This window comes from Drosophila hydei, unplaced genomic scaffold, assembly GCF_003285905.1.
Source record: "Drosophila hydei strain 15085-1641.00,03,60 unplaced genomic scaffold, DhydRS2 tig00000063-arrow-pilon, whole genome shotgun sequence".
In the NCBI taxonomy this organism is placed as follows: Eukaryota; Metazoa; Arthropoda; class Insecta; order Diptera; family Drosophilidae; genus Drosophila; species Drosophila hydei.
This window is the reverse complement of record NW_022045657.1, coordinates 471,482-494,230: the sequence shown is the minus strand read 5'-3', so window position 1 is coordinate 494,230 and position 22,749 is coordinate 471,482. Positions and strand designations below refer to the sequence as shown.

General features: G+C 42.4%; 4 protein-coding genes across 4 annotated transcripts; 2 read left to right on the top strand and 2 right to left on the bottom strand.

The window, feature by feature from the left end:
- The first annotated feature begins 3,286 nt into the window (after positions 1-3,286).
- Positions 3,287-4,999, top strand: LOC111596706 (opsin Rh1). The gene is made up of 7 exons (XM_023311026.1): positions 3,287-3,358; positions 3,422-3,484; positions 3,546-3,615; positions 3,693-4,183; positions 4,246-4,393; positions 4,452-4,729; positions 4,802-4,999. Exons 2-7 carry the CDS (start codon positions 3,477-3,479, stop codon positions 4,926-4,928), a joined length of 1,122 nt encoding a protein of 373 aa, XP_023166794.1. The 5' UTR covers positions 3,287-3,358; positions 3,422-3,476; the 3' UTR covers positions 4,929-4,999.
- A 533-nt stretch (positions 5,000-5,532) lies between these two features.
- LOC111596705 (mitogen-activated protein kinase kinase kinase 15) lies at positions 5,533-11,540 on the bottom strand. The gene is made up of 11 exons (XM_023311024.2): positions 11,157-11,540; positions 10,868-11,062; positions 9,846-10,015; positions 9,675-9,768; positions 8,799-9,599; positions 8,401-8,739; positions 7,531-8,333; positions 7,319-7,468; positions 6,372-7,256; positions 6,040-6,312; positions 5,533-5,967 (listed from the first exon to the last, which is right to left on the bottom strand). Exons 1-11 carry the CDS (start codon positions 11,274-11,276, stop codon positions 5,763-5,765), a joined length of 4,035 nt encoding a protein of 1,344 aa, XP_023166792.2. The 5' UTR covers positions 11,277-11,540; the 3' UTR covers positions 5,533-5,762.
- Positions 11,541-11,755: 215 nt separating this feature from the next.
- Positions 11,756-13,319, bottom strand: LOC111596695 (short-chain specific acyl-CoA dehydrogenase, mitochondrial). Its single transcript, XM_023311011.2, has 2 exons — positions 13,168-13,319; positions 11,756-13,097 (listed from the first exon to the last, which is right to left on the bottom strand). The coding sequence occupies exons 1-2, from the start codon at positions 13,199-13,201 to the stop codon at positions 11,911-11,913; spliced, it is 1,221 nt and encodes a 406-aa protein (XP_023166779.2). The 5' UTR covers positions 13,202-13,319; the 3' UTR covers positions 11,756-11,910.
- A 965-nt stretch (positions 13,320-14,284) lies between these two features.
- LOC111596686 (probable multidrug resistance-associated protein lethal(2)03659) lies at positions 14,285-22,683 on the top strand. Its single transcript, XM_023310992.2, has 11 exons — positions 14,285-14,333; positions 14,859-15,077; positions 15,152-15,237; positions 17,218-17,377; positions 17,448-17,826; positions 17,963-18,391; positions 18,939-20,098; positions 20,280-20,770; positions 20,836-21,101; positions 21,160-22,089; positions 22,156-22,683. Exons 2-11 carry the CDS (start codon positions 15,001-15,003, stop codon positions 22,192-22,194), a joined length of 4,017 nt encoding a protein of 1,338 aa, XP_023166760.2. The 5' UTR covers positions 14,285-14,333; positions 14,859-15,000; the 3' UTR covers positions 22,195-22,683.
- The last annotated feature ends 66 nt before the right edge of the window (positions 22,684-22,749 follow it).

Below are 22,749 nucleotides of genomic sequence, written 5' to 3'. Positions count from 1 at the left end.
TTCAACTTTGTACTATTTATTCGAAAATAAATTTCGAAGTAGTTGCTGCTGCTGCTGCTTCCGTGCTGCTTGCCACACACTTTTCTATTGCACTTAGCGTGTGTGTGTATGAGTTAGTTTCTGTGTATGGGTGTGTGCATGGGAGTCGGCGCTATCGAGTATATTTGGATGTTTGTCTGGCTTTATTAATGATTTAATTGCATTTATGCCCCTAAGGCGTGCTCTGACGACAGTCTCGATGACGCGCACCGCGTTGGTTGAATTTCGTCATTAATTAATAAACTAAACAAAAGGTTAAACAACGATTTGCAAATTGACATTTCATTTCGGCTGCCAATAGAGAATCGAGTTAACTGCGATCAAAGTTGAACGACAACAATAACAAAACACGCAAACATACATGCGCAGACAAGTGCGAAAACAGATGTAACTGTAACTGTATTTACACATGTAACTGTATTTACATATAACGACATTCATCTGTCTAGTTGGGCGCAAAAATTCGCATTTTTCTTATATTTTTTTGGAATCTGTGACCGGTGCGCTAAATTTAACAGTATATTGCCGTGTTCCGCGCAAGAGAATTTTTACCGAGCGCACGCTGCACGCGAACCGCCAAACGCTGCTGATTAGCTTCGTGTTGTTACTGTAAATCTTTGGCCGCCGCTCTGCTCGCAACTGAAAATAACATCAGTCGTCGCTGTCGCAGTCGCCGTCGCAGCGGGCAGTGCAGCCTCTGCTGACGTCGCCAGAGTGCGAAGTGGAAGTGATCTCAGCTGTTGCAGCAGCAGCTAATGACACTGAGAACAGACGATTAGGGCGCTCCCACACACACGCGCCAACTCTCTCTCTCTCTTTAGCTCTGTTCTCTCTCACGATTGCAAATGACAGCGCCATCGTCGAAATTTACTTTGGCGTTCTTTGAGCAGCATCAGTAGCCTTGCTTATGCTCTCTTTCGCATTGCTCTCTCACTTACCCCCACACAGCACGCACACTCAGACCGAAACGCAGACGCAGACGTAAACGCAGACGCAGAACACTTGCCGTACCCACACACAACACGCTGTCGAACACGAAAAAATAAAATAAAAATAAAATACTACAACAACAACAATAAAAGCAAACAACAAAAATCAAAGCAAAGGTGTTTGTTATTTATATGCTACTCAAAAGCATGGGGTATATACTGTCATGCAGCTTGCAGCTGCGAATGCTTAAATTGATTCTGTTTCAATTTGTTTAATTTGCATGCACTGAGGTCAGCTAGAATTAAGTAGTTTTTACTTCTTTAAAGGTGAATTAATAAAATTATAGCTGCTTTAATTCGAGAATGCTTTTGTGTGGACAACTCAAAAGTTCAGCTTACAATTTTTATAGTTAAAAATAATACAATGCCTGAATTTAATTTGAGCTCATATCAATTTATAGGGTATCCACGATGCAGTATAGTCGCATTCACTTGACTTTTTTTTCGTCCGACTGAGACACGAAGAGAAATAAAACCTGAAACATTTATTTCGCTTTTGCTAATGCTAAATAACTTATTTCTGTCGTGCCTTTTTTCCAACATGTTTGTTGCAATCAGTTTTTTTAATTTTGGCATTTTTTGCTGCTTTAGTCGAATATAATTTGTTTATATGAATTTTGCAGGTGGGCGCCTTTTGTTTGTTTAGCGCAACTCGAAATGATGTTCGAATATTTGCGCTCACCTCTGTCATATAAAAATGTCTGATGAGGCATCTTGGTTATTTACAAGTTTTTTTTTTAAGTTAATTTTACATATTACACTTATAAAACATACACACTCCCATAAACACACATAGATCACGCGGCGACAGTTAGTTTAACCGCAAGCAACTAGTGTAGCTACTGTGATGACGCTTCCAATGCTCATCATCGCGTTGCCGATGATGATCATTTTTATCGTGTTAATCATTGGACGCATCAGCGAAGCGCAGCTTCCGGTTAGCGTTCTGCTTTGATCTGCTGCCCGTTTCTATCTTTATTGCATGTTTCGGGTTCTGTTTCTCTTGCTGTTTCAGTTGCTGTTTCTCATTTTCATTTGCGCGCTTTGCTTTGCGGTAATTGATTTTAACCAAAAGATCTCAACCTTTACAGATGCTGATTGTCTCATCAATTGACAGCTATTTAGCTAAGCAGCGTTTCATTGCCATATAAGGGTGCCCCATCCCCTGCTCTTGCCAGCCCCCTCTTCGCTCACCTTGGATTAGCTGTGTGACCCAATTTATGCGTCTGTGTTGAGTTTTATTGTGCGCATAAAACAAACAAAGCGAGCTTTATGTGTCTGTAGAAGATTTGACAAAACCCAACACCCACACCCTAGAGGACCACACACACACACACGCACGCTCGCGCGATTTTTGTATATTTGTTTAGACGCTCTCTGACATGTGAGACAACACGTAAACAATAGAACACGAGCGTCACAACTGAAGTGTGAATAGACCTATTGATAGCACATTGTATGCAAAAGCAGCTTACGTCTAATGCTGCCGATTCGATCTCTGAATATAGTATTTATAGCATTAACGGTTGATTAAATGCAGCCGTAGCAGAGCTCTGTCTATAAAGTGATTAAAAATAGACAAATAAATGACTAACTGAAGAATATATAGATCATATTTAACTAAATTCAATGCTAGTATTAAAGTCTTTCTCATGCTCAACAAATATGATGGGAAATGAAATAAACAAAACAAAAATATATATATTTTATAATAATCAAATTCTATATTATAATATTAAATGCAATTGTTATTTTAATTCTGTATCATTTAATGTCAGCTTTGCAGCATAGAAAACACAACGTCGCGCTACACGGCGTATGCGCAACATATAAATATCTCATGCAAACATTGCGCATACGCCGCATGAACTCTTCAATCTTGCTTTGGCTCGTGCATCTATTGATATGCCGGTGCTCTTCATATTTGCACATTGCATTGACACATTAAATCGCTGACTTTCCACGCCCACTTTTCTGCTGCTTGCGGCACAATGTCAGCTCGAACGTTGGCCCACTGCCAGCCTGCTGCCAGCGAATCTGGAGCTAGGAAACCTTTAAAGTACATAACTATTGACATTGGCTGTCGTCGCGTCATCGTTGCAATATTATATTTTATATTCGTTTAAGTTTATGTTATAAGCCAAAAGCTGTTAACGCCTTTATTTTTAGGCCTTTGGGTGCAAGAACTAATTGAATTTGGTTTGGCATGGGCAATGACAAGACTATAAAAGCGGCGTCTGCGTCAGGCACAGACGCAGGTTTCCAACGACCAATCGCCGCGAATAGTCCGCTCCAGTGAAATTATATTCAGGGAAAATACAAAAACCTATGTAAAGAGTGTTAGAAATTTAGCGAAATACAAACTAATTTGCAGCTTTTTATGTAACACGCAGAAGTTAGTGCAAGTTAAAGCCGGGATATAGTGCTAAGCGGATAAACAAATTAAAAATGGAAAGGTAAGCAACTGGATAGCACATTTAATAGAATATATAGTTAATAAACATTTCTATTGCACAGCTTTGCAGCAGTAGCCACACAACTGGGGCCACACTTTGCCCCACTGTCCAATGGATCGGTAGTAGACAAGGTGAGAGAGAGAGCGAGAGAGATGGCGATAGAGACGAAGAAAGCGAAGGAGCTTACTTCTAATGCTAACTCTTACAGGTCACACCCGATATGGCGCACTTAATTAGCCCATACTGGAATCAATTTCCCGCTATGGATCCGATCTGGGCGAAAATTCTAACCGCCTACATGATCATGATTGGCATGATTTCCTGGTGCGGAAATGGCGTGGTGATTTACATATTTGCCACCACAAAATCGTTGCGGACGCCTGCTAATCTATTGGTCATCAATTTGGCTATATCCGATTTCGGCATCATGATTACCAATACGCCAATGATGGGCATCAATCTGTACTTTGAGACCTGGGTGCTCGGCCCGATGATGTGCGATATATATGCCGGCCTGGGCTCGGCCTTTGGCTGCAGCTCCATTTGGTCCATGTGCATGATATCGCTGGATCGTTATCAAGTGATTGTTAAAGGCATGGCCGGCCGTCCGATGACAATCCCATTGGCATTGGGCAAGATTGCCTACATATGGTTCATGTCGAGCATTTGGTGCCTGGCGCCCGCCTTCGGCTGGAGCAGGTGAGCTTACAGTTATATGGCGAAAAAGCATCTATCTTCATACTATGTTCGATTTTGAGCAGATATGTGCCCGAGGGTAATCTGACATCGTGCGGTATTGACTACTTGGAACGCGATTGGAATCCACGTTCATATCTGATCTTCTACTCCATCTTTGTCTACTATATCCCACTGTTCTTGATCTGCTACTCCTACTGGTTCATTATTGCTGTAAGGTAAACTGAGACTGGAGCGAATCTCTTTAACTAATATCTGCCTCTCTCTTCAGGCGGTCTCTGCTCACGAGAAAGCCATGCGCGAGCAGGCCAAGAAGATGAATGTCAAATCTCTGCGCTCGTCCGAGGATGCTGAGAAGAGCGCTGAGGGCAAACTGGCCAAGGTCGCTCTGGTCACCATCTCACTGTGGTTCATGGCGTGGACACCATATCTGGTCATCAACTGCATGGGCCTGTTCAAATTCGAGGGCCTCACACCATTGAACACCATTTGGGGCGCTTGCTTCGCAAAGTCGGCTGCCTGCTACAATCCAATTGTATACGGCATCAGGTACATATATATATATTCTCTATATACCAAAAGTCAAGATCAACTTAATTATTGTAACCATTTCCCCTTTAGTCATCCCAAGTACCGCTTGGCTTTGAAGGAGAAGTGCCCCTGCTGCGTCTTTGGCAAGGTGGATGATGGCAAGTCCAGCGATGCTCAGTCTACAGCGACAGCTAGCGAGGCCGAGTCCAAGGCATAAGAGACAACGACAACAACAACAACAACAACAACTTATTACAACAGCAACAAAACAACAACAACATCAACAACAACAGCATGAACAACTGCAGCAACAGAACGAAACGCTTTCGAATAACAATAATAACAATTTGTTACATAACAGAACTATGTTAACTAACATATGTCAATTTCAAACTTCTGCAATGTCAATAAAGACTAAAAAAACATACAAAAAAAATAAATGCAAACGAACTAGAAAAGTTACAAAATTGTTTAACTGCTAGCTCACTCAGCAGATTTTAGATGTTAGCCAGTACAACGGTATAACAGCGATTGGCTAACATTAAAATGGATAATGGCCAGACTGGGCTGCTAAACTATAAATTAACAGCAGGGCCTTCACATTTATTTCAAATGTACAAAATAAATTTCTGTTAAATACAAACACTATATTTTGTTAGCTCAACATTTTCGCAAATTTTTCAGAGTTTATTTCAGTTTATTATTTTTTTGTTTTTTTTTTTAAATTTTTAATTTTTGTATAATTTAAAGGCACTTAAGTTTCATATTATAAATTAACATGCATAGTAGATAAAAGGCAAAAACAATGCACGCAGCACACATATATACAATTTATGTGTGGGCGTGGAAAATTCATTTTAAGGCGTTTGAAAAACTTTCAACTTAATGCTAGGCATTTGCAACTGTTAGTAGCAGCACGAAAAAATATGACAACATTTACAATTAAACAGAATCAGTTAAAAACAACAACAATCCTTCTCCTTCTGCTCTCCCTCTCACTCTTTTTCTTATTCTTCTACTCTAAATCCAATTGGTTTCTGGGGCGGCTTAGTCATTCGCTGCAGGAAGCGTATTCGCTTTCGCTCTTTTTCATCTTGCCCTTGGCGAGGTTTATAATATCTTCATCAGTTGCATTTGTTGTGATTGTATTATTGTTGACGGGCTTGTCGTATGGGTCGGTTGGACTCTCCACGCATACCGAAGTACAGGCACGTTCCTGTATTATGAGTTTCCACAAACGCACCTCGATGCCAACGCTGAAAGAGATCAGAGCCAATGCTTGTAATATTATAATAGAATATATACATATACAAAAAAGAAACACCAACCGCAGACCCAGACGCATTAGATCCAGCTTCTCCATGTTATAGATGAAGTCCTCAAAAGTGAAACCTTCATTCAGTATGAGCGTCTTTGAGAATTCATCGATATCATGCTGCGCTAGCCACTGCTCCAATTGCTCGTCTATCTCATGCAGACCAAAATTGTGCTTGGTTAGCTGGCGGCGGGCATTGGCATTTTGGATTGGACGGGCCGCACCATTGCCCGCTCCGCTCGGGCTCATTCTATGGCACTTCTTGTTGAAGCCGTTGAAGGTGCGTCTGCAAAATAAATGATTAAGATATCTGTCGAATTTATTATTTCTTATTTACCAACTCACCTTAATCGCTTCCGACCGCCCATATAGATATGGGCTAGCTCCTGGCTGATGCTGTGCAGTGCACGCAGGCTCTGGCGGTTCTGCTCCATAATCTGTAACTGCAGCTGCTTTTGATTGTCACGTATATCCCGCAAAATACGCACACACTCCACTGAGCTGCTCATTCCATCCAATTGATCGGTGCCGCTGTTACTGCTGGCCTGCGCCTTATCAATTGCATTTGGCAGCTTCTCTTGACTGTCAGGAGTTGACTGTGGACCTGCATTATGTACACTCTCGTCATCATTACCCGACAAATCCTTATCCGCCAAATTGGCGCCCAGTTCAGGTGAGAATATGGTGACAGCCGCTTGCACGGCACGCTTAACTAGATTATCCAACGCAAACATCCAATGCGGCTTGATGCAGTGCAGCCGCAGCGCATACACGACCGCATCCTGAAATGAGTATAACGCCAAATGCAGGTGATCCAATGCGACGGTATCGTTATCTAGCTTCTGTTTCAGTTCGTTGATGGTCGCCTCCAGATGCTTCTCGTTCTCATTTGAAATGTAATCACGCAGACCGCGTATTAGCAGCACCAGATCACTATTACGTATGGCTATGAAGTTTTGATCTGCATTGATCTTCTTCTCCCAAATCTCACAGATCTTTGATTCGTCCAGCATCAGTACCTTGGACAGAGTGGCACGCCGCTGCGAGTCTTTTTTTAAACGATAAAACCCATCCGTTTCGCTCGTATCGCTTATGCTGGTACGTAGCGACGGCGTCTGTGGTTCAATCTCTGGCGATAGCAAATAGCCAGATGAATTGCGACGTTCAATGATGAAATTCTGTGTGCTAGTTAGCTCATTAATATCCACCGAAGCAGTTCCAAGCGGGACGCTATAAGATGCATTAAATGATAAGTAAATACAACTCAATTAAGCCACATTGCTAAAACTTACTCCAATTCCGGCGTGGTGGGCGTATTCGATGTAGTATGGTAAGTCAAAGGTGGAGCTGTTTTGTGCACCAAGCGATCCGCGGGCACAGAGATGCTGCGCCCAAACTCCGACGTGTTGATGGGCAAAGCAGGTCGCAACTTGCGCGGTTTGCTGTAAGAGAAAACAATCCACTGTTAATAACGGCGTACAATCTTCAGCAAGGACTTATTTACTCTGTGAGAAAAGGATCATCGAGTAGCTGTAGCGCAGAAGGTCTGTCCTGAACGCTAATGGCAAAGCAACGCAGTATGAAATTCTTGGCATTTGTGGACATTTCCTCCGGTATGTTGGGATGCTTCTTGTAGAAGCCTACCTTGAACATGGCTGCTTGTGGATTGCCCAGTTCGCTGAAAGGAGGACTGCCCGTGGCCATTTCAACATTTGTGCAGCCAAAGGACCAGATATCTGCGGGCGGTCCATAGCCACGCACGCCCTGATCGATGACCTCCGGTGCCATGTACTGTAGGGTGCCTGCAAATGTGTCTGTCATGGGATTGATGCGTGCCAAGCGCTTCGAAGTGCCAAAATCGGAGATCTTGACCACGCCGCTGTACGTGTTAACAAGTACATTGTCGCCCTTTATGTCGCGATGCACGATGTCCTGCTCGTGTAGATACTTGAGACCATGCAGTATCTGCTTGGAGTAGAAGGCCATGGTGGACTCGTTATCCTTGAGTGGACCCCACTTGGTCTTTAGCAAATCGGATAGCGAACCACCGGGCACCTGCTCCATGAAGATCTTGAAGAAGCCATCTTCCGAGCGTGAGCCCAAATACTGTACTATATTGCGATGACGCAGCTGCGAATGCAGCTTGATCTCCTCGTGCAGCGGCTGCACATCCTGTGAGTTCTTCTCCGGCACTTCTTTAATGGCAATGCGAACTTGCGTCTGTTTATCCCGCGCAGCATATACCGTTCCATAGGTGCCCTTGCCCAACGTAATCTTGCGATTCTGATCATTGTAATCGTACTCATACTGCAAGTGTTTCATAAGTTAACATAACACACGAGTTTATTAGCTTGCTTGGTTAGATAATGCTCACCTCGATTTGCGCCTCATCAGTCTCCAGATTTACAAAGACCTCCTGATCTGCAGTCATTTCCAATATGCGGTCATAGAAGCTTTGCCGGCACTCGGTGGATGGAAAATAGATTTGAAAATCGTCCGAATTGTGATGCACATATAGATAAGCACAGAGATCGTCCCGTTTGTACAGACTAACCGACTTGATTTTCGAAGCAACAAATAAGAAGTCGTGCAGTTTCTTGCAGGCATTCTTCGAATGAGCCAGGCAAATGTTAACAATCTGTATGGATTTCTCATCAGCGTCCATGTTTATGGTCACATAGCTGGGCATATAAATCTTGTTAGGTTCGAGTATCTGCAAAGAAGTAAGAGTTTAATAGGTGGATAGTTGGGTCGATCAACTAGAGTGCATACCAATATGGGAAAACGTATGCTATTAATCTCATTGACATTAATGGCCTCCAGAAAGAAATCCATCCAGAACTGAAAAGCCTGTTCCTCAATGGGCAGCTGTCGATCCTCGGGCTTCCGCCGAAAGCGATGTATTAACGATATGTTGCCAATAGTTGATTTTAGCGACCAAACAGGCGGCTTCAGCTTGAACATACACTCGGCAGCTTGGATGGCTTTCACATAGTCTTCGGCTAGCACAGAGATTTCAAAGAAGGTCGCCACATCCCAGTAGCCATTGAGCGTAGATAAGCTGCCCTTTTTGCCAATGAGATTGTTCAATGTCATGCCAATATGCTGCAGCTCAACTGTATTGCTAAATTCCTTTCCCTCGATCACTAGCAGTGTGGCCAAATTGATGCCTGCATATTCATTAGGCTGCACTTCGAAGCTTTGGCGATACCATTTGATAGCATTCTCCAGACTCTTCTTATCCGTACAGTCCGACTCGACAAACATATCTTTGTAAATGCGTCCGCACAGGCATAACATGTCCGGAAAGTGATTCTCCTTCTTCTCGAGCGCTTTGAGTGATGATTCCAGTGCTTTCTCTCGATCTCCAGGTCGATTGCGTCGATTTAATGCAAACGCATACAAAAAACTCATGTTGCCTGTCTCCACATATTTGCGTGTATTTGGTATGTTCTTCAAATCATTCACCAGACGCACCATCGCATCATAATCCTGCACATCCCGCAGGGAGCACATAAAACTGTGCAATACCTCGCCAGAGAGAACGTGTGGATCGTCCAGGCGTTTACGCATCTAAAAATGACGTCAAATTAATTAAGTAATCATTTCTTCAGTATATGTAAATAGAGGTATATGTATTAAACTTACCCCATGTAGAATGCTCTTCAGCTTATCATCGCTGGGCGCGTAGGCATCACGCGCCGCCCTCATATCACTGAGAAATTTTTCTCGCATATGTGCCCTGAAGTTGAAAAATGAGTTCATGTAAATAAATAGCTGCAATTTCATTGTATTGATGACTGTGTTGCAAGTACGGACTTTGATTGTATTTCAACATCTTGCAACTTGCGCTTGAGACGCGACTGCAATGTCGTTGGTACACGCCCATCAGTAGCTTGCTCCTTATTGCTGGCCTGGTTTGTTAGACTGCAGGTATTGGTCTCAGCGTTGCGTTTATAGCTGAGAAATAGGTAGTTGGCACAGGAGAGCTGAAAGAACAGAATGAGATGAAGATGTATATATATTTTATGGGCGTTGTACACAGTAAAATTTATTTTATTTATGATATTTATTTTCTCGCAGCCTAATATTATGGACGCCACAGTTAGTATCGGAGGTGAAGTATTAAAAATTGCTAATTTGGAACAAACACAATTTGAGCTAGACATGTATTTTCGGACATCACTATGTGTATAGGACGCCAAACGAAGGCTGTGTTATTGGACAAATATTTATAAGTGGAAACGATATTTAAAAGTGACGCGTGTTTAAGCACTAAATTGTTTGTATGAAGGGGCGCCTGTTTTTGTGGACGCTAAAGTTCATACACGCAACAACAAATTGCAAACAAACATGCTTTGAACTAGACATGTATTTACGTACGCCACTGTTAGTGCAAGCAAGCACAGCATTTGTTTATAGTGAGCGTGTTTATGTGTGAGTGCGGCGTGCGTGTTCATGTGTGAGTGCGGCGTGCGTGTTGTTTTGAGTTTTGCGTTGGCGTCCGTTCAGCTGTTGTTGTTATTTCTTTTATTGTTTTAGCTTTTCGTGCTGCAACGGCCAAAACAAATATAACAACTATTTTTTGTTTCACTAAACGGAAGCACGGCACAAACTAGCAACGCCAGCAGCAACACACACGACTGGTTGCTGCGTCTGATGTTTAAAACAAAAAAAGAAAGAAAGAAATATATGTAATAAACTTGTTGTTCTATCATTTATCTTATCGGCAGAACAGAGCCGATTATGCTGTGTTTTTGTTGTAGCTTTGCATTTGCTGTTTTTTTTACTGTCAACATCTTTGCTAATCAAGCCGCGTGCACACCTGTTTGTCTACACACCTTTAGGCTGAGCGTCTGTTTGGACTCCAAATCGTTGTAGATTAAAATGTTCTCCTTCATGCCAAAGCTTTCACGCACTCCATAGTGGTAGGAGAGTGGACGCTGCTGGGTTAATATGCTTAAATCGATTACGGCTACATCGGCATTATAGAATGTTTCCAGCACATTCGTTTCGCCGAAATCCAACCGCTCGAACTGTAGAATCCAAACATTTTCAAATATTATTATTGTATAACAGCTATGTGGAGTCTTAAGGCTTTTTGTGTTTTCATTTTAACCGCCAACGCACCTGCACACGCTGAAAATTTGCACCAGCAGATTGTACGGCCTGTTTGACCTCCTCTAGGGCACAGAGGCGATCCTCTAAATGATCGCCCACAATGGTATCAATTACACAAACAACGTCCATAGCTGCTGTCGCTGTATTGGCCTATTGGGCTATTCCTGGCGCAGCGCCTAGTTGTCGATGCAGGGCGTGGAGGGGGAACGCGAAACGCAGCAGAGTTAGTACGTTGTAGCTAACGTCTGTTTGGTTTGTTGCAAATTGTAAACAGCTTCATTACCACACACTTGTTTAAATTACACAGTGCTAAATGTTTTATAACGTATTACTACCGAACAAAACGGAATTTTGTTGAAATGTGCGCAGAGTAGATGTTGACGCCGCTGTAAAATGGCTACCAGTGTGACCAGATCCGGCATGTGTGGAAATACTTAACATTTTTAAGAGTGCACTCTTATTAACAGAGTTTGATAACAGCGCAATCTACGCACTTTATTTTATTGTTAAACTGCAAAAGATAACAAATAACTTAAATTCTTTCAAAATGAAAATAATAAGTTTATTAATAATAATTAAGTTTAGTTTGATAAGATTTAAGCTACTGAATCAACGCTAAGACAAAGTATTATTAAACAAATTAACTTTAGTCTTGCTTCATTTACACCTGTTGCATGTCCACAATGATTTAAAATAGGGTATTTCTTAGTCTACTCAAGACTTTATTGCATTTAGGCTGTTATAAAAAGCAGGTGGAATAACATTAACTAGCGTACTCCTTGAGTATTGAGCCGGCTACAACCAGACGTTGAATCTCCGAGGTTCCCTCATAGATTTCGGTGATACGCGCATCCCGATAATGGCGTTCTGCTGACAAGTCGGTTACGTATCCCATGCCGCCCAACACCTGGATGCACTGATGAGCGCACAGTGTAGCCGCCTCGGATGCGGCCAGTTTGGCCATTGCAGCCTCTTTCGTATAGGGTAGCTTGTTGTCCTTCAGCCAGGCAGCACGCCAGGTCAATAGACGGGCCGATTCCACAGCCAGAGACATATCGGCAATCTTCTGCTGTATGGCCTGGAGCTTAGATATGGGCTTGCCGAAGGCTTGACGCTTCTGCGCATAATCAACGGCCAATTCCAGCGAGGCCTGCGCAATGCCCAGCGCCTGACTAGCGATGCCAATGCGCCCAGCATCCAGAGTTTGCATAGCAATCTTAAAGCCAAGGCCCGTTCCACCTAGTAGATTCTCTTTGGGTATTTCGCAATCTTCGAATATGAGCTGGCAAGTGGAGGAGCCGCGTATGCCCAGTTTGTCCTCCTTCTTGCCCAGCGAGAAACCTTTGATACCCTTGTTTACTATAAATGCAGAGATTCCCTTGTGCTTCAGCTGCTTGTTGGTGGTAGCAAAGACTACAGCAGCCTCTGCTTCGAAAGCATTCGTTATCCATGCCTTGGTGCCATTCAGCACATAGTGATCTCCCTTCTCCGTGGCCACGGTGGATGCTGCGCCCGCATCGGAGCCATTACCAGGCTCGGACAGAGCAAAGCAACCCACACGTTCACCTGTTGTGTAGGGCGTTATGTAGGCAGCTTTTTGGTCGTCGTTACCAAAGCTCAACAATGGACCCAAGTATAGGGAATTATTGACGGACATGATCACGCCGGCTGAGGCGCAACCACGTGAGATCTCCTCCATGGCAATGGCATAGGCCAGGTAATCCAAGCCGGTGCCGCCGAGTTCCTCAGGCACGGACACGGCCATGAGGCCCAGTTCGCCCATTTGTTTAATCTGTTGCGCAGGATAAAGATGTTCACGATCGAATTTCGCTGCATTTGGACCCACCAGTTCGGAATTTGCAAAGTCACGGCATGTTTTCTGCAGCATCTGATGAGTATCTGGCAGCGCGGCAATCGAAGCAATTTGCCTTGCATGCAAAGTCTGACGGGCTGATAAGGTGTTAAGGATGATCAAGTATACATATCAACAAGTCAAAGTCCAGTGGAAACATTAACTTACCAATACCCAAGCTACTCCTTAAAACGGACTGCATTTTGCTAAAATTTAATTTTATACGTTTTTCTTAATTATTTAACAAATAGATTGCCGTGTTTAAGCAATTATTGTGTGGTTAATTAAACCGCTTAATAACGCAAATGGATTCGATACGCATGGTCAAGTCTATCGATATATTATGTAAATAAACAGAGGTTGTCTATTACGTTAACATACTGTTAAGTACGCCGTACGTAGAGCGCGCAATGTTAATGTTTAAATTGAGCTCTAAGTAATATTATTTGGTGATCAACGATTTCTATTACAAAACGTGTTTATTCTATTTAAAAACAACATTTGGTATAGAAAAACACATCATCTGTTAAATTTCAGCTGGCAAGGATAACAATTAACAGATATATTATCGTTTAGTCTGCGCCTGCGCCGCTGAAAATCAGAGAAGAAGCAGACCAAGTTTCGAGCTCGCACAAACTTGTTTAACGTTTTTTTTATTGCACAATTACATTTAATTCTATAAAAACACGCACATAGGGCACCTTTTTTTTGAAAGCGACAATAAAAACTAGTGATTATAAGTGAATTGCACGTGTTTCGATTGGCACCACAATTGTTTATTGATTTGCAGTCAAGTTTTGTCTCTTTTTTTTTCTCAACCTTCATCATTTGTCGATTTGAGTTTTTGTATTTATGTTTTGCTAATTTATTTGCGACGCTATAAATTGCTACATAATTAACCTGCTGGTAAGTTATCAGACTACATATTTTTGCATATATACACAGATGCATCGCTGGGGCAGTTGCTTAGCCACGCACAGCAGCCAAATTTGTTTATTTACAAAGGCAATTAAGATACGCAATAGCAGCAATTCGAGCTAGTGTTACTGACAAGCCTCTAAGCCGCGAGCACAACTGGTGCAGCTGCAGCCTTCGGCTATAGTTAGAATTATCAACGTTTTAGATAACGTTTAAATTTCATTCAGAATTTGTTAGTCCAGCTAAGTGTTATCAAATCTCTACTCGATCACAAAATAAGCGAAGTCGAACGCTGATAACGGCAACCATTTGCTTGCCGCCTTAATCGCTCACTCGCTGGCTATAAAAGTGCCTCTTACATCTGGCCAAGAGCTCAGTTACAGATCGACTGCTAGCCGAAGTTCCAGTGCCAATTTGTGAGTTCCTATAACAGCTGTTCAGCTATCAAAGTATACTATATAATCTGATAATATTTGTGATTGTGAGAATATATGATCTCCAAGACATTAGAAAGTGTCATAAATCTATGAAAACTGTGTTCAAAGTGGATTTTAAACTGAAATATATACTGATATACAGAGTTAAGTGTCACCATAGCTTGGAGTACCTCTATAGGTTTCTTATTTTAATTTAATAGCTGAATTACATAACTTTTATTATATAATAAGTAAAGACATCTTATTTTCCCAGTCATTAACAGTGAAATAAAATGAATTCTCACAATTTATCAAATCATAAATAGTTTATTATGGCCAACTCAGCATGACTAGGGCCAGACATTGAGCATAGCTCAGATACCTTTAAATTAAGATAAGATTTAATGCCAGTTTGTGAAATAGTTTCCGTCAAATAAACTTTTTGAAAAATTTGATTTTTATCAGCGAATATTCCGTATTTTCAAATCAAATTAACATTTATCTTGTTTATCATCTTTATTATAGCGGCGCTTGTGGCTGTCAGATAGAGCGCACACACATACACCCACACCCACACACACACACATGTACACTAGTATACTGGCACAACAAATGACAAGTTATTGAGATATCGACCTCGAACCGGATTGACAGTAATTAGAACAAAATGCAGTCCGTCACCGCAGATGAGTTGCCGCCGAATCCGCGCGAGACATCGAATCCGTTGTCCTCGCTGATGTTTTGGTGAGCTATATATATATATATATTATATAATGCTTAGCAAAAATACTGATAAATATCTATTTGATTTTCCTCAGCTATACCATGCCCACATTTTTCAAAGGACGCAAAAAGACACTCGACGAAGGCGATCTCTACCAGGCTCTAAAGGAGCACAAGTCGGGTAAGTGCATGACTCATTTACTTGAACTTAAAAAAGTGCTTAACGGACTTGGCCAAACTGTGCTCTGCATACCAAATGAGCTGGCTTTAGGTAGCATAATATGAATACTAATCAGAAAGACAAAGGAGCTTATCAATAAACAAAGCGTAGCACTTGAAATTCAATTTAAATTAATTAATTAAGAAAATCAGCAAGAATTTCTAGGCAGCTGCATATACAGTTATTGTTTATTTGTAGATAAAACTCACAAAAATTTAAATATATATAGACTTTATATAAAGTTAAGCCACAAATTGTACTCTTTCTAAATATAAATTCATAAGTTATCCCATAGGTATTACTATTATATAAACTCGTCATACACTCGATTTAGCTCATTTATATGGACTGACTTGACATGACTTTCTCGATGTACTAAAGCGTGCTATGACAAATCTTACACAGTGCTATTATCTATGGAAATATCAACTCTTCAGACATATTTTACGTGTGCTTTCGAGTGGCTAAAGGCGATATAACCACGCACTGGGACAGCACTTTAAAGTACAATATTTTGTTGCTTTGTAGCTCTACGATTAGATAGAATAGAGCATGTGAACAGGAAGCCCGTCTGATGGATAAGCAGCTCAATTTTAGCGCGAGACAATTGCATGGCCTTTGAAATACATTGGATCATGGCTAAGCATTGCATGATAGATACATATATGTATTATCGGAAGCGATTTCTCATAAATCAAATGCAAAGTCATCGTCAGATAAGATTCCTGTCACTTGACGCCTATAAAATATTCTATAATATGCAATAAGTTTAAAGTTTATCACGCTTATCAGGGGGAACTAGTTAATCATGGAAATTGAACTTTGATTTTTATGGAACCATTAATGGAAATAAAAATCAGTGGCTGTTGGAGCCACAACAAATTTGGCTCTGATAACTTTTTGATAACTTTGACAAGCTGGCATTGCCGCAATTAATGAGTTCTCGCCCGATTTGACCGCTCCATGATATATGAGATATAAAAGCATATATCGCGCGCCTATTCGCCCTAAAGTACATGGGCCCATAGAGACACCAAAGGCTGACATTAAGTGGGCAAGCGTCCAATCTAATCTGGCATGCGTCTTCAGTAAATATTTATATAGGTAAACAATGGCAAATTACTAATTCTCTCTTTTATTTCGATTTATCAAATACTCAGGTGTAGAGTATTGAGTATATAGAGTCGTGGACACACTTTAGATTGGCCAAAAACCAGTGCGGAAGTGTCTCCGTCTTAGGTATATATGCTATAGACTAAAAACTATATATACATATATATATATATATGTATGCATATGTATATATGTATATATACATGCATATATATGTATTGCCGACCAGCTTTGACCAGGTGCGATTAGCCAGTTAACTGATAAGCCCAAGAGACAGCTGACTGCAATACTGGGTTTTTTTTATTCCACAAAGACCATAATTCACATAGACAATAGCAACGTTAAGCTTGATATGCCTATTTATAGGCGATAAAAATCATGGACTTGAATCGTAACAGCTGAAATTATCAATATTGCTCATAGAATCAGTTATTTACAATCCTTCTAAACACTATAGGGAGCATAAGGCAAGCTGAGCTGAAGAGTTTTTTCTGATTCAGTCTGATTAAGATTATCTAGTATACTAGAAAATAGATTATATAATATATATATAGTAAATTTATAGACTATATAACTATAATGCCTAAAGAGTGACAAATAATTCTTGCCTTGCGAAGTATAAACTTATCCATGAATGATTCTCCTTTAAGGACAATTTAAATTTCAAAACATTATTAATTTATTCAAAATAAGCAACTTAATCTTAGCCATAAGGCAAAAGGTAGCGAATCGAAGCCTTACCCAGCCTGAGTTTGTTTTTAAGGCAGATTAATTATATGCACATTCATTTTGCAAGGCATCTCTATAATCAACCTTTTTCTGCCTCAGATACACTTGGCAAGAAGCTAAGCGATGCCTGGGAGAAGGAGGTGGAGGAGAAGCGTAAGAAGAAGAAACAGCCCAGCCTGTTCAAGGCAACGATGAGCGTCTTCGGCTGGAACTTTGGCATACTCGGTTTCGTTCTGTTCATAGTGGAAATGGGCTTCCGGTAAGCGCCCGTGCCCTCTACATATAACTAGTTATTTATGATCATAATTATGGTGCTTAATCCGTGACAGCGTGACACAGCCTCTGTGCCTGGGCGGTTTGGTGGCCTACTATTCGGACTCCAACAATCTGGAGAGCGACGATCAGACCACAGCAATTCTATATGCCGTCGGCGTGATCTTGTGCAGCGCCTTCAATGTATTATTTATGCATCCCTACATGCTGGGCATGTTCCACACGGGCATGAAGGTCCGCGTCGCCATGTGCAGTATGATTTATCGCAAGGCGTTACGACTCAGCCGCACAGCACTGGGCGATACAACTACCGGCCAAGTGGTTAATCTCATATCGAACGATGTCGGCCGTCTGGATGTCTCCGTGATACACACGCATTATTTATGGCTGGGCCCAGTGGAGATCGGTGTGGTCACCTGGCTCATGTACAGAGAGGTGAGTGGGCACTTAGACAAGTTAATTGGCTGAGTGACTTATTGACTGTGGGCTGATGCACAAGTAAAATACCTTTAGCTTAGTAAATCAGCTTTTCACCATTTCATATTCACTCTATTTTCATAATCCTCCACAGATTGGCGTCTCGGCATTCTTTGGCGTTGCTATTATGTTGCTGTTCATACCACTGCAAGCGTATCTGGGCAAGAAGACGTCGAGTCTGCGTCTGAAAACGGCTTTGCGTACGGATGAACGTGTGCGCATGATGAACGAAATCATATCGGGCATTCAGGTGATCAAAATGTACGCCTGGGAAATACCATTTAGCAATATGATCAACTACGTGCGCGGCAAGGAGATGAATGCTATACGTAAAGTGAACTACATTCGTGGCACTCTGCAGAGTTTCATAATGTATGTGACGCGCATATCGGTGTTTGTCAGCCTGGTGGGCTTTGTGCTGCTCGGCAAACTGTTGACCGCTGAGAAGGCTTTCGCTATAACCGCCTACTACAATATTCTGCGTAATACAATGACCATCTACTTCCCCATGGGCATCTCACAGGTAAAACTATTATTTTCATACCCTAAAGACTGTATCTCCCTTATTATTAACGTAGTAGGTGTGCGAAAAACTGGTTGGCAGCAGCTTTAAGAAAAATCTGTTAAAATAATGGTTTTAACAGATTCAATCAACTTCCATGTTTACATGTTTAGCTTGAGTTTTGTGGCATTGCAACCAAATTAATATTAATTTCCTTAAAATAATATTTTAAAAAATAAGTCAAAAGTCGCCTCCAGTTTTATGCACTCAATGCAATTCATTTTAAATTTCTTTGTCATATTATACTTAAATATGTTTACATTTCACGTTTTGGCTGGAATCCTTTAACGGCCCAAATGTTAAAATTCTGTTAGGGTTAAACGCCTATGTTATTAGCAGTGTTTCAAACAGCGATCGCTGTTCCCTAACATAACATGTTTATGTTACTTTTCAATATGAATATTAACAAAGCTTAATGACTTTTCAGCCTATAAATAATAAATAAAACAACATATACTATTATTTTGTATTAAAATGTTGCCATATTTACCCTATTATTTTTCATCAGTTTGCTGAGTTGCTCGTATCCATACGCCGCATACAAAAGTTCATGATGCACGAGGAGACGAAGGTTCGCGACAAGTCCCACGATGTGAATGACCAGAAAGTTAAGCCGTCCGGCACCATTGTGGAGGAGGCCGCGGCCACAGTCACTGGTATGCTGAAGCCGAACAGTCGCCGGACAAGCGAGACGGAAGCAGGTATTAATATTACCAAGCTAAAGGCCAAGTGGGATTCGAAAGCACCTGAGTATACGCTGGATAATATTAATCTGAAGTTCAAGCCGCGACAGCTGGTGGCTGTCATTGGACCCGTCGGCGCTGGCAAGTCCAGTTTGATACAGACGGTTCTCGGTGAGTTGCCTCCAGAATCGGGCACTGTGAAAGTGAATGGCACCCTGTCGTATGCATCCCAAGAGCCGTGGCTCTTTACGGGCACAGTGCGTCAGAATATTCTGTTCGGTTTGGCCATGGACAAGAGTCGCTATCGTCAGGTGGTGAAGAAGTGCGCGCTGGAGCGGGACTTTGAGCTGCTGCCGTACGGAGACAAGACAATTGTGGGCGAGCGCGGCGCCTCCCTATCCGGTGGCCAGAAGGCACGTATCAGTCTGGCCCGTGCCGTGTACCGCAAGGCAGATATCTACCTGCTGGATGATCCCCTCAGCGCTGTGGACACCCATGTGGGCCGTCACCTGTTTGATCAGTGCATGCGTGGTTATTTGCGAGATAACATCGTGCTGCTGGTCACCCATCAGCTGCAGTTCCTGGAGCAGGCCGATCTTATAGTCATTATGGATAAGGGCAAGATCAGTGCCAAGGGCACCTACGAGTCCATGTGCAAGAGCGGCCTGGACTTTGCCCAAATGTTGACCGATCCCAGCAAGAAGGAAGAGGGAGCCGGCGATGCACCCGAAAAGCGAAAGCTATCGCAGATCAGCACGCGTCGCAGTCGACAGAACAGTGTCTCCTCCATGGAATCGGGCGCTGAGTCAGTGGTCATGGAGTCACCGATGCAGGCGCAGGAAACTCGCACCGAGGGACGCATTGGCATGGGCCTCTACAAGAAATACTTTGCTGCCAATGGTTACTTTTTGTTCATTGTGTTTGCCTTCTTCTGTATTGGCGCTCAGGTGCTGGGCTCTGGCGGTGATATGTTCTTGTCATACTGGTAAGTAAATAACTGCATGTTAAGTTATATGTAACGGTATATTGATAAAATATATCTAAATTGTCTGTAAGAAGAATCTTAGCATTATCTTGATAAGAGACCTGCTAAGTAATGTATCTGTATGTAGTTAACAGTATATTAATAACATAGCTCTAAATGTTAAATGTGATGCCATTTTCAGGGTCAACAAAAACGGTGAATCTGAACCGGAAACCTTTATGTCACGCCTGCGTCGCTCCTTCATGCCGAGAATTAACAGCGAGACGGATCCCATTGATATATATTACTTTACGGCTATTAATGTCTTGGTGATTGTGTTCTCTCTGGTGCGCAGTGTGCTGTTCTTCTATTTGGCTGCCAAGAGCTCCACGACGCTGCACAACAAAATGTTCCAGGGCGTGACCCGAGCGGCAATGAATTTCTTCAACACAAATCCGTCGGGCCGCATTCTCAATCGTTTCTCCAAGGACTTGGGCCAGGTGGATGAGATTCTGCCATCGGTCATGATGGATGTCATGCAGATTTTCCTTGTCATTCTGGGCATTATTGTGGTGCTGTGCATTGTGAACGTGTGGTATCTGCTGGTCACGGCCATCTTGGTTGTTATCTTCTATTTGCTGCGCTCCTTCTACCTGACTACGTCCAGAGATGTCAAGCGCTTGGAGGCCACAAGTAAGTTCTGAACAAGAAGTTGATTGACTAATCCTGAAATCATTTCTACTCTCGATCTGCTGCAGCTCGCTCGCCCATCTACTCCCATTTGAGTGCCTCGCTGAATGGTTTGGCCACGATACGAGCTTTCGGTGCACAGAAGGAGCTCATCGAGGAGTTTGATAATTTCCAGGATTTGCACAGCTCTGGCTTTTACATGTTCCTGGCGACGAGTCGTGCCTTTGGCTACTGGCTGGACTTGATCTGTGTGCTCTATATAGCCATAGTAACGCTCAGCTTCTTCCTCTTCTCGCCGCAAAACGGTGGCGAGGTTGGCTTGGCCATAACACAGGTGCGATTCACTATCACAAACGGCTTGCCAAACTCTTCTAAGCAGATTCCTTTTATAGGCTATGGGTATGACAGGCATGGTGCAGTGGGGCATGCGTCAGTCCGCCGAGCTGGAGAACAACATGACATCGGTGGAACGTGTCGTTGAGTACGAGGATCTGGAGCCGGAGGGCGACTTTGAATCGAAACCGAACAAGAAACCACCAAAGGACTGGCCCGATGAAGGCAAAATTAAATTCGATGATCTGAGCTTGCGTTACTTCCCCGACAAGGACGCGGACTATGTGCTCCGTTCGCTGAACATTGACATCAATGCCTGTGAGAAGGTTGGCATCGTCGGCCGCACTGGCGCCGGCAAATCGTCCTTGATCAATGCACTGTTCCGGCTATCCTACAACGAGGGCTCAATTCTGATCGATCACCGCGACACCAACGAACTGGGTCTGCACGATTTGCGCAGCAAGATATCGATTATACCCCAGGAGCCGGTATTGTTCTCGGGCACCATGCGCTACAATCTGGATCCGTTCGATGAGTACTCCGATGTGAAACTCTGGGAATCTCTGGAGGAGGTCAAACTGAAGAAGGTGGTTGCTGACCTGCCCAGCGGTCTGATGAGCAAGATCTCTGAGGGCGGCACCAACTTCAGCGTGGGCCAACGGCAGCTGGTGTGCCTGGCCCGTGCTATACTCCGCGAGAATCGCATCCTGGTCATGGACGAGGCGACGGCCAATGTGGATCCACAGACAGATGCTCTCATTCAGAATACTATTAGGAATAAGTTCAAGGAGTGCACAGTGCTGACTATTGCCCATCGCTTGCACACGGTCATGGATTCGGATAAGGTCTTGGTTATGGATGCGGGCCGTGCCGTTGAGTTTGCCTCGCCCTTCGAGCTGCTCACCGTGAGCGAGAAGAAGGTGTTCCACAGCATGGTCAAGCAAACAGGCGACGCCACATTCGATGCTCTGCTCAAGGTAGCACAAAAGGTGAGTCTCTTCTGAACACATTCGAAACAGCGACACCAAATATTTTTTTATAATTCATTTGCACAGGCGCATGAGGATAATTTGCGGGTGAAAAAGGATTCTTGACATTTCGCCGTGCCGAAAGCCTTTAAAGACTACATACTTAAGATACTGGAACCAATTACTAACCACCCGGCTGCCAATGCGCGCATACAAAAGACCTTCCTATTCGCAGAGGCCTCCAAGCAGAAGCTGTTAGGGTAGCCCAAGATAAAGTAATGAAAAAATATATGAAAAAAAAAACAATCGTTAAGCAAAGGATTTTTATAAACACTCTCTCACACACACACACACACAGATGTACAAATTAAAAACAACTAAATGTTAGTTGAATTGAGATCATATAACTATATAGTACGAGATGTATGACAATAAGAGCTCAGATTTGAGCATCTAAATCAAAGAGAAGAAAAGACCTTTAAAAGGTCGTATGAAATGTGTTCCGTAACGACAATAACGATTAATTAAAAAACAAAAAAAAAAAAAAAAACAAAAAAGAAATGCTATAAACTGTTACGTCTAGTATTAATGTGTGTTTTTTATAGTAATTTATTAATGTACAGGTATACAGAATAAATGTAACATTTTATTAAATTTTTATTTCGAATTTTAATTTGTTTC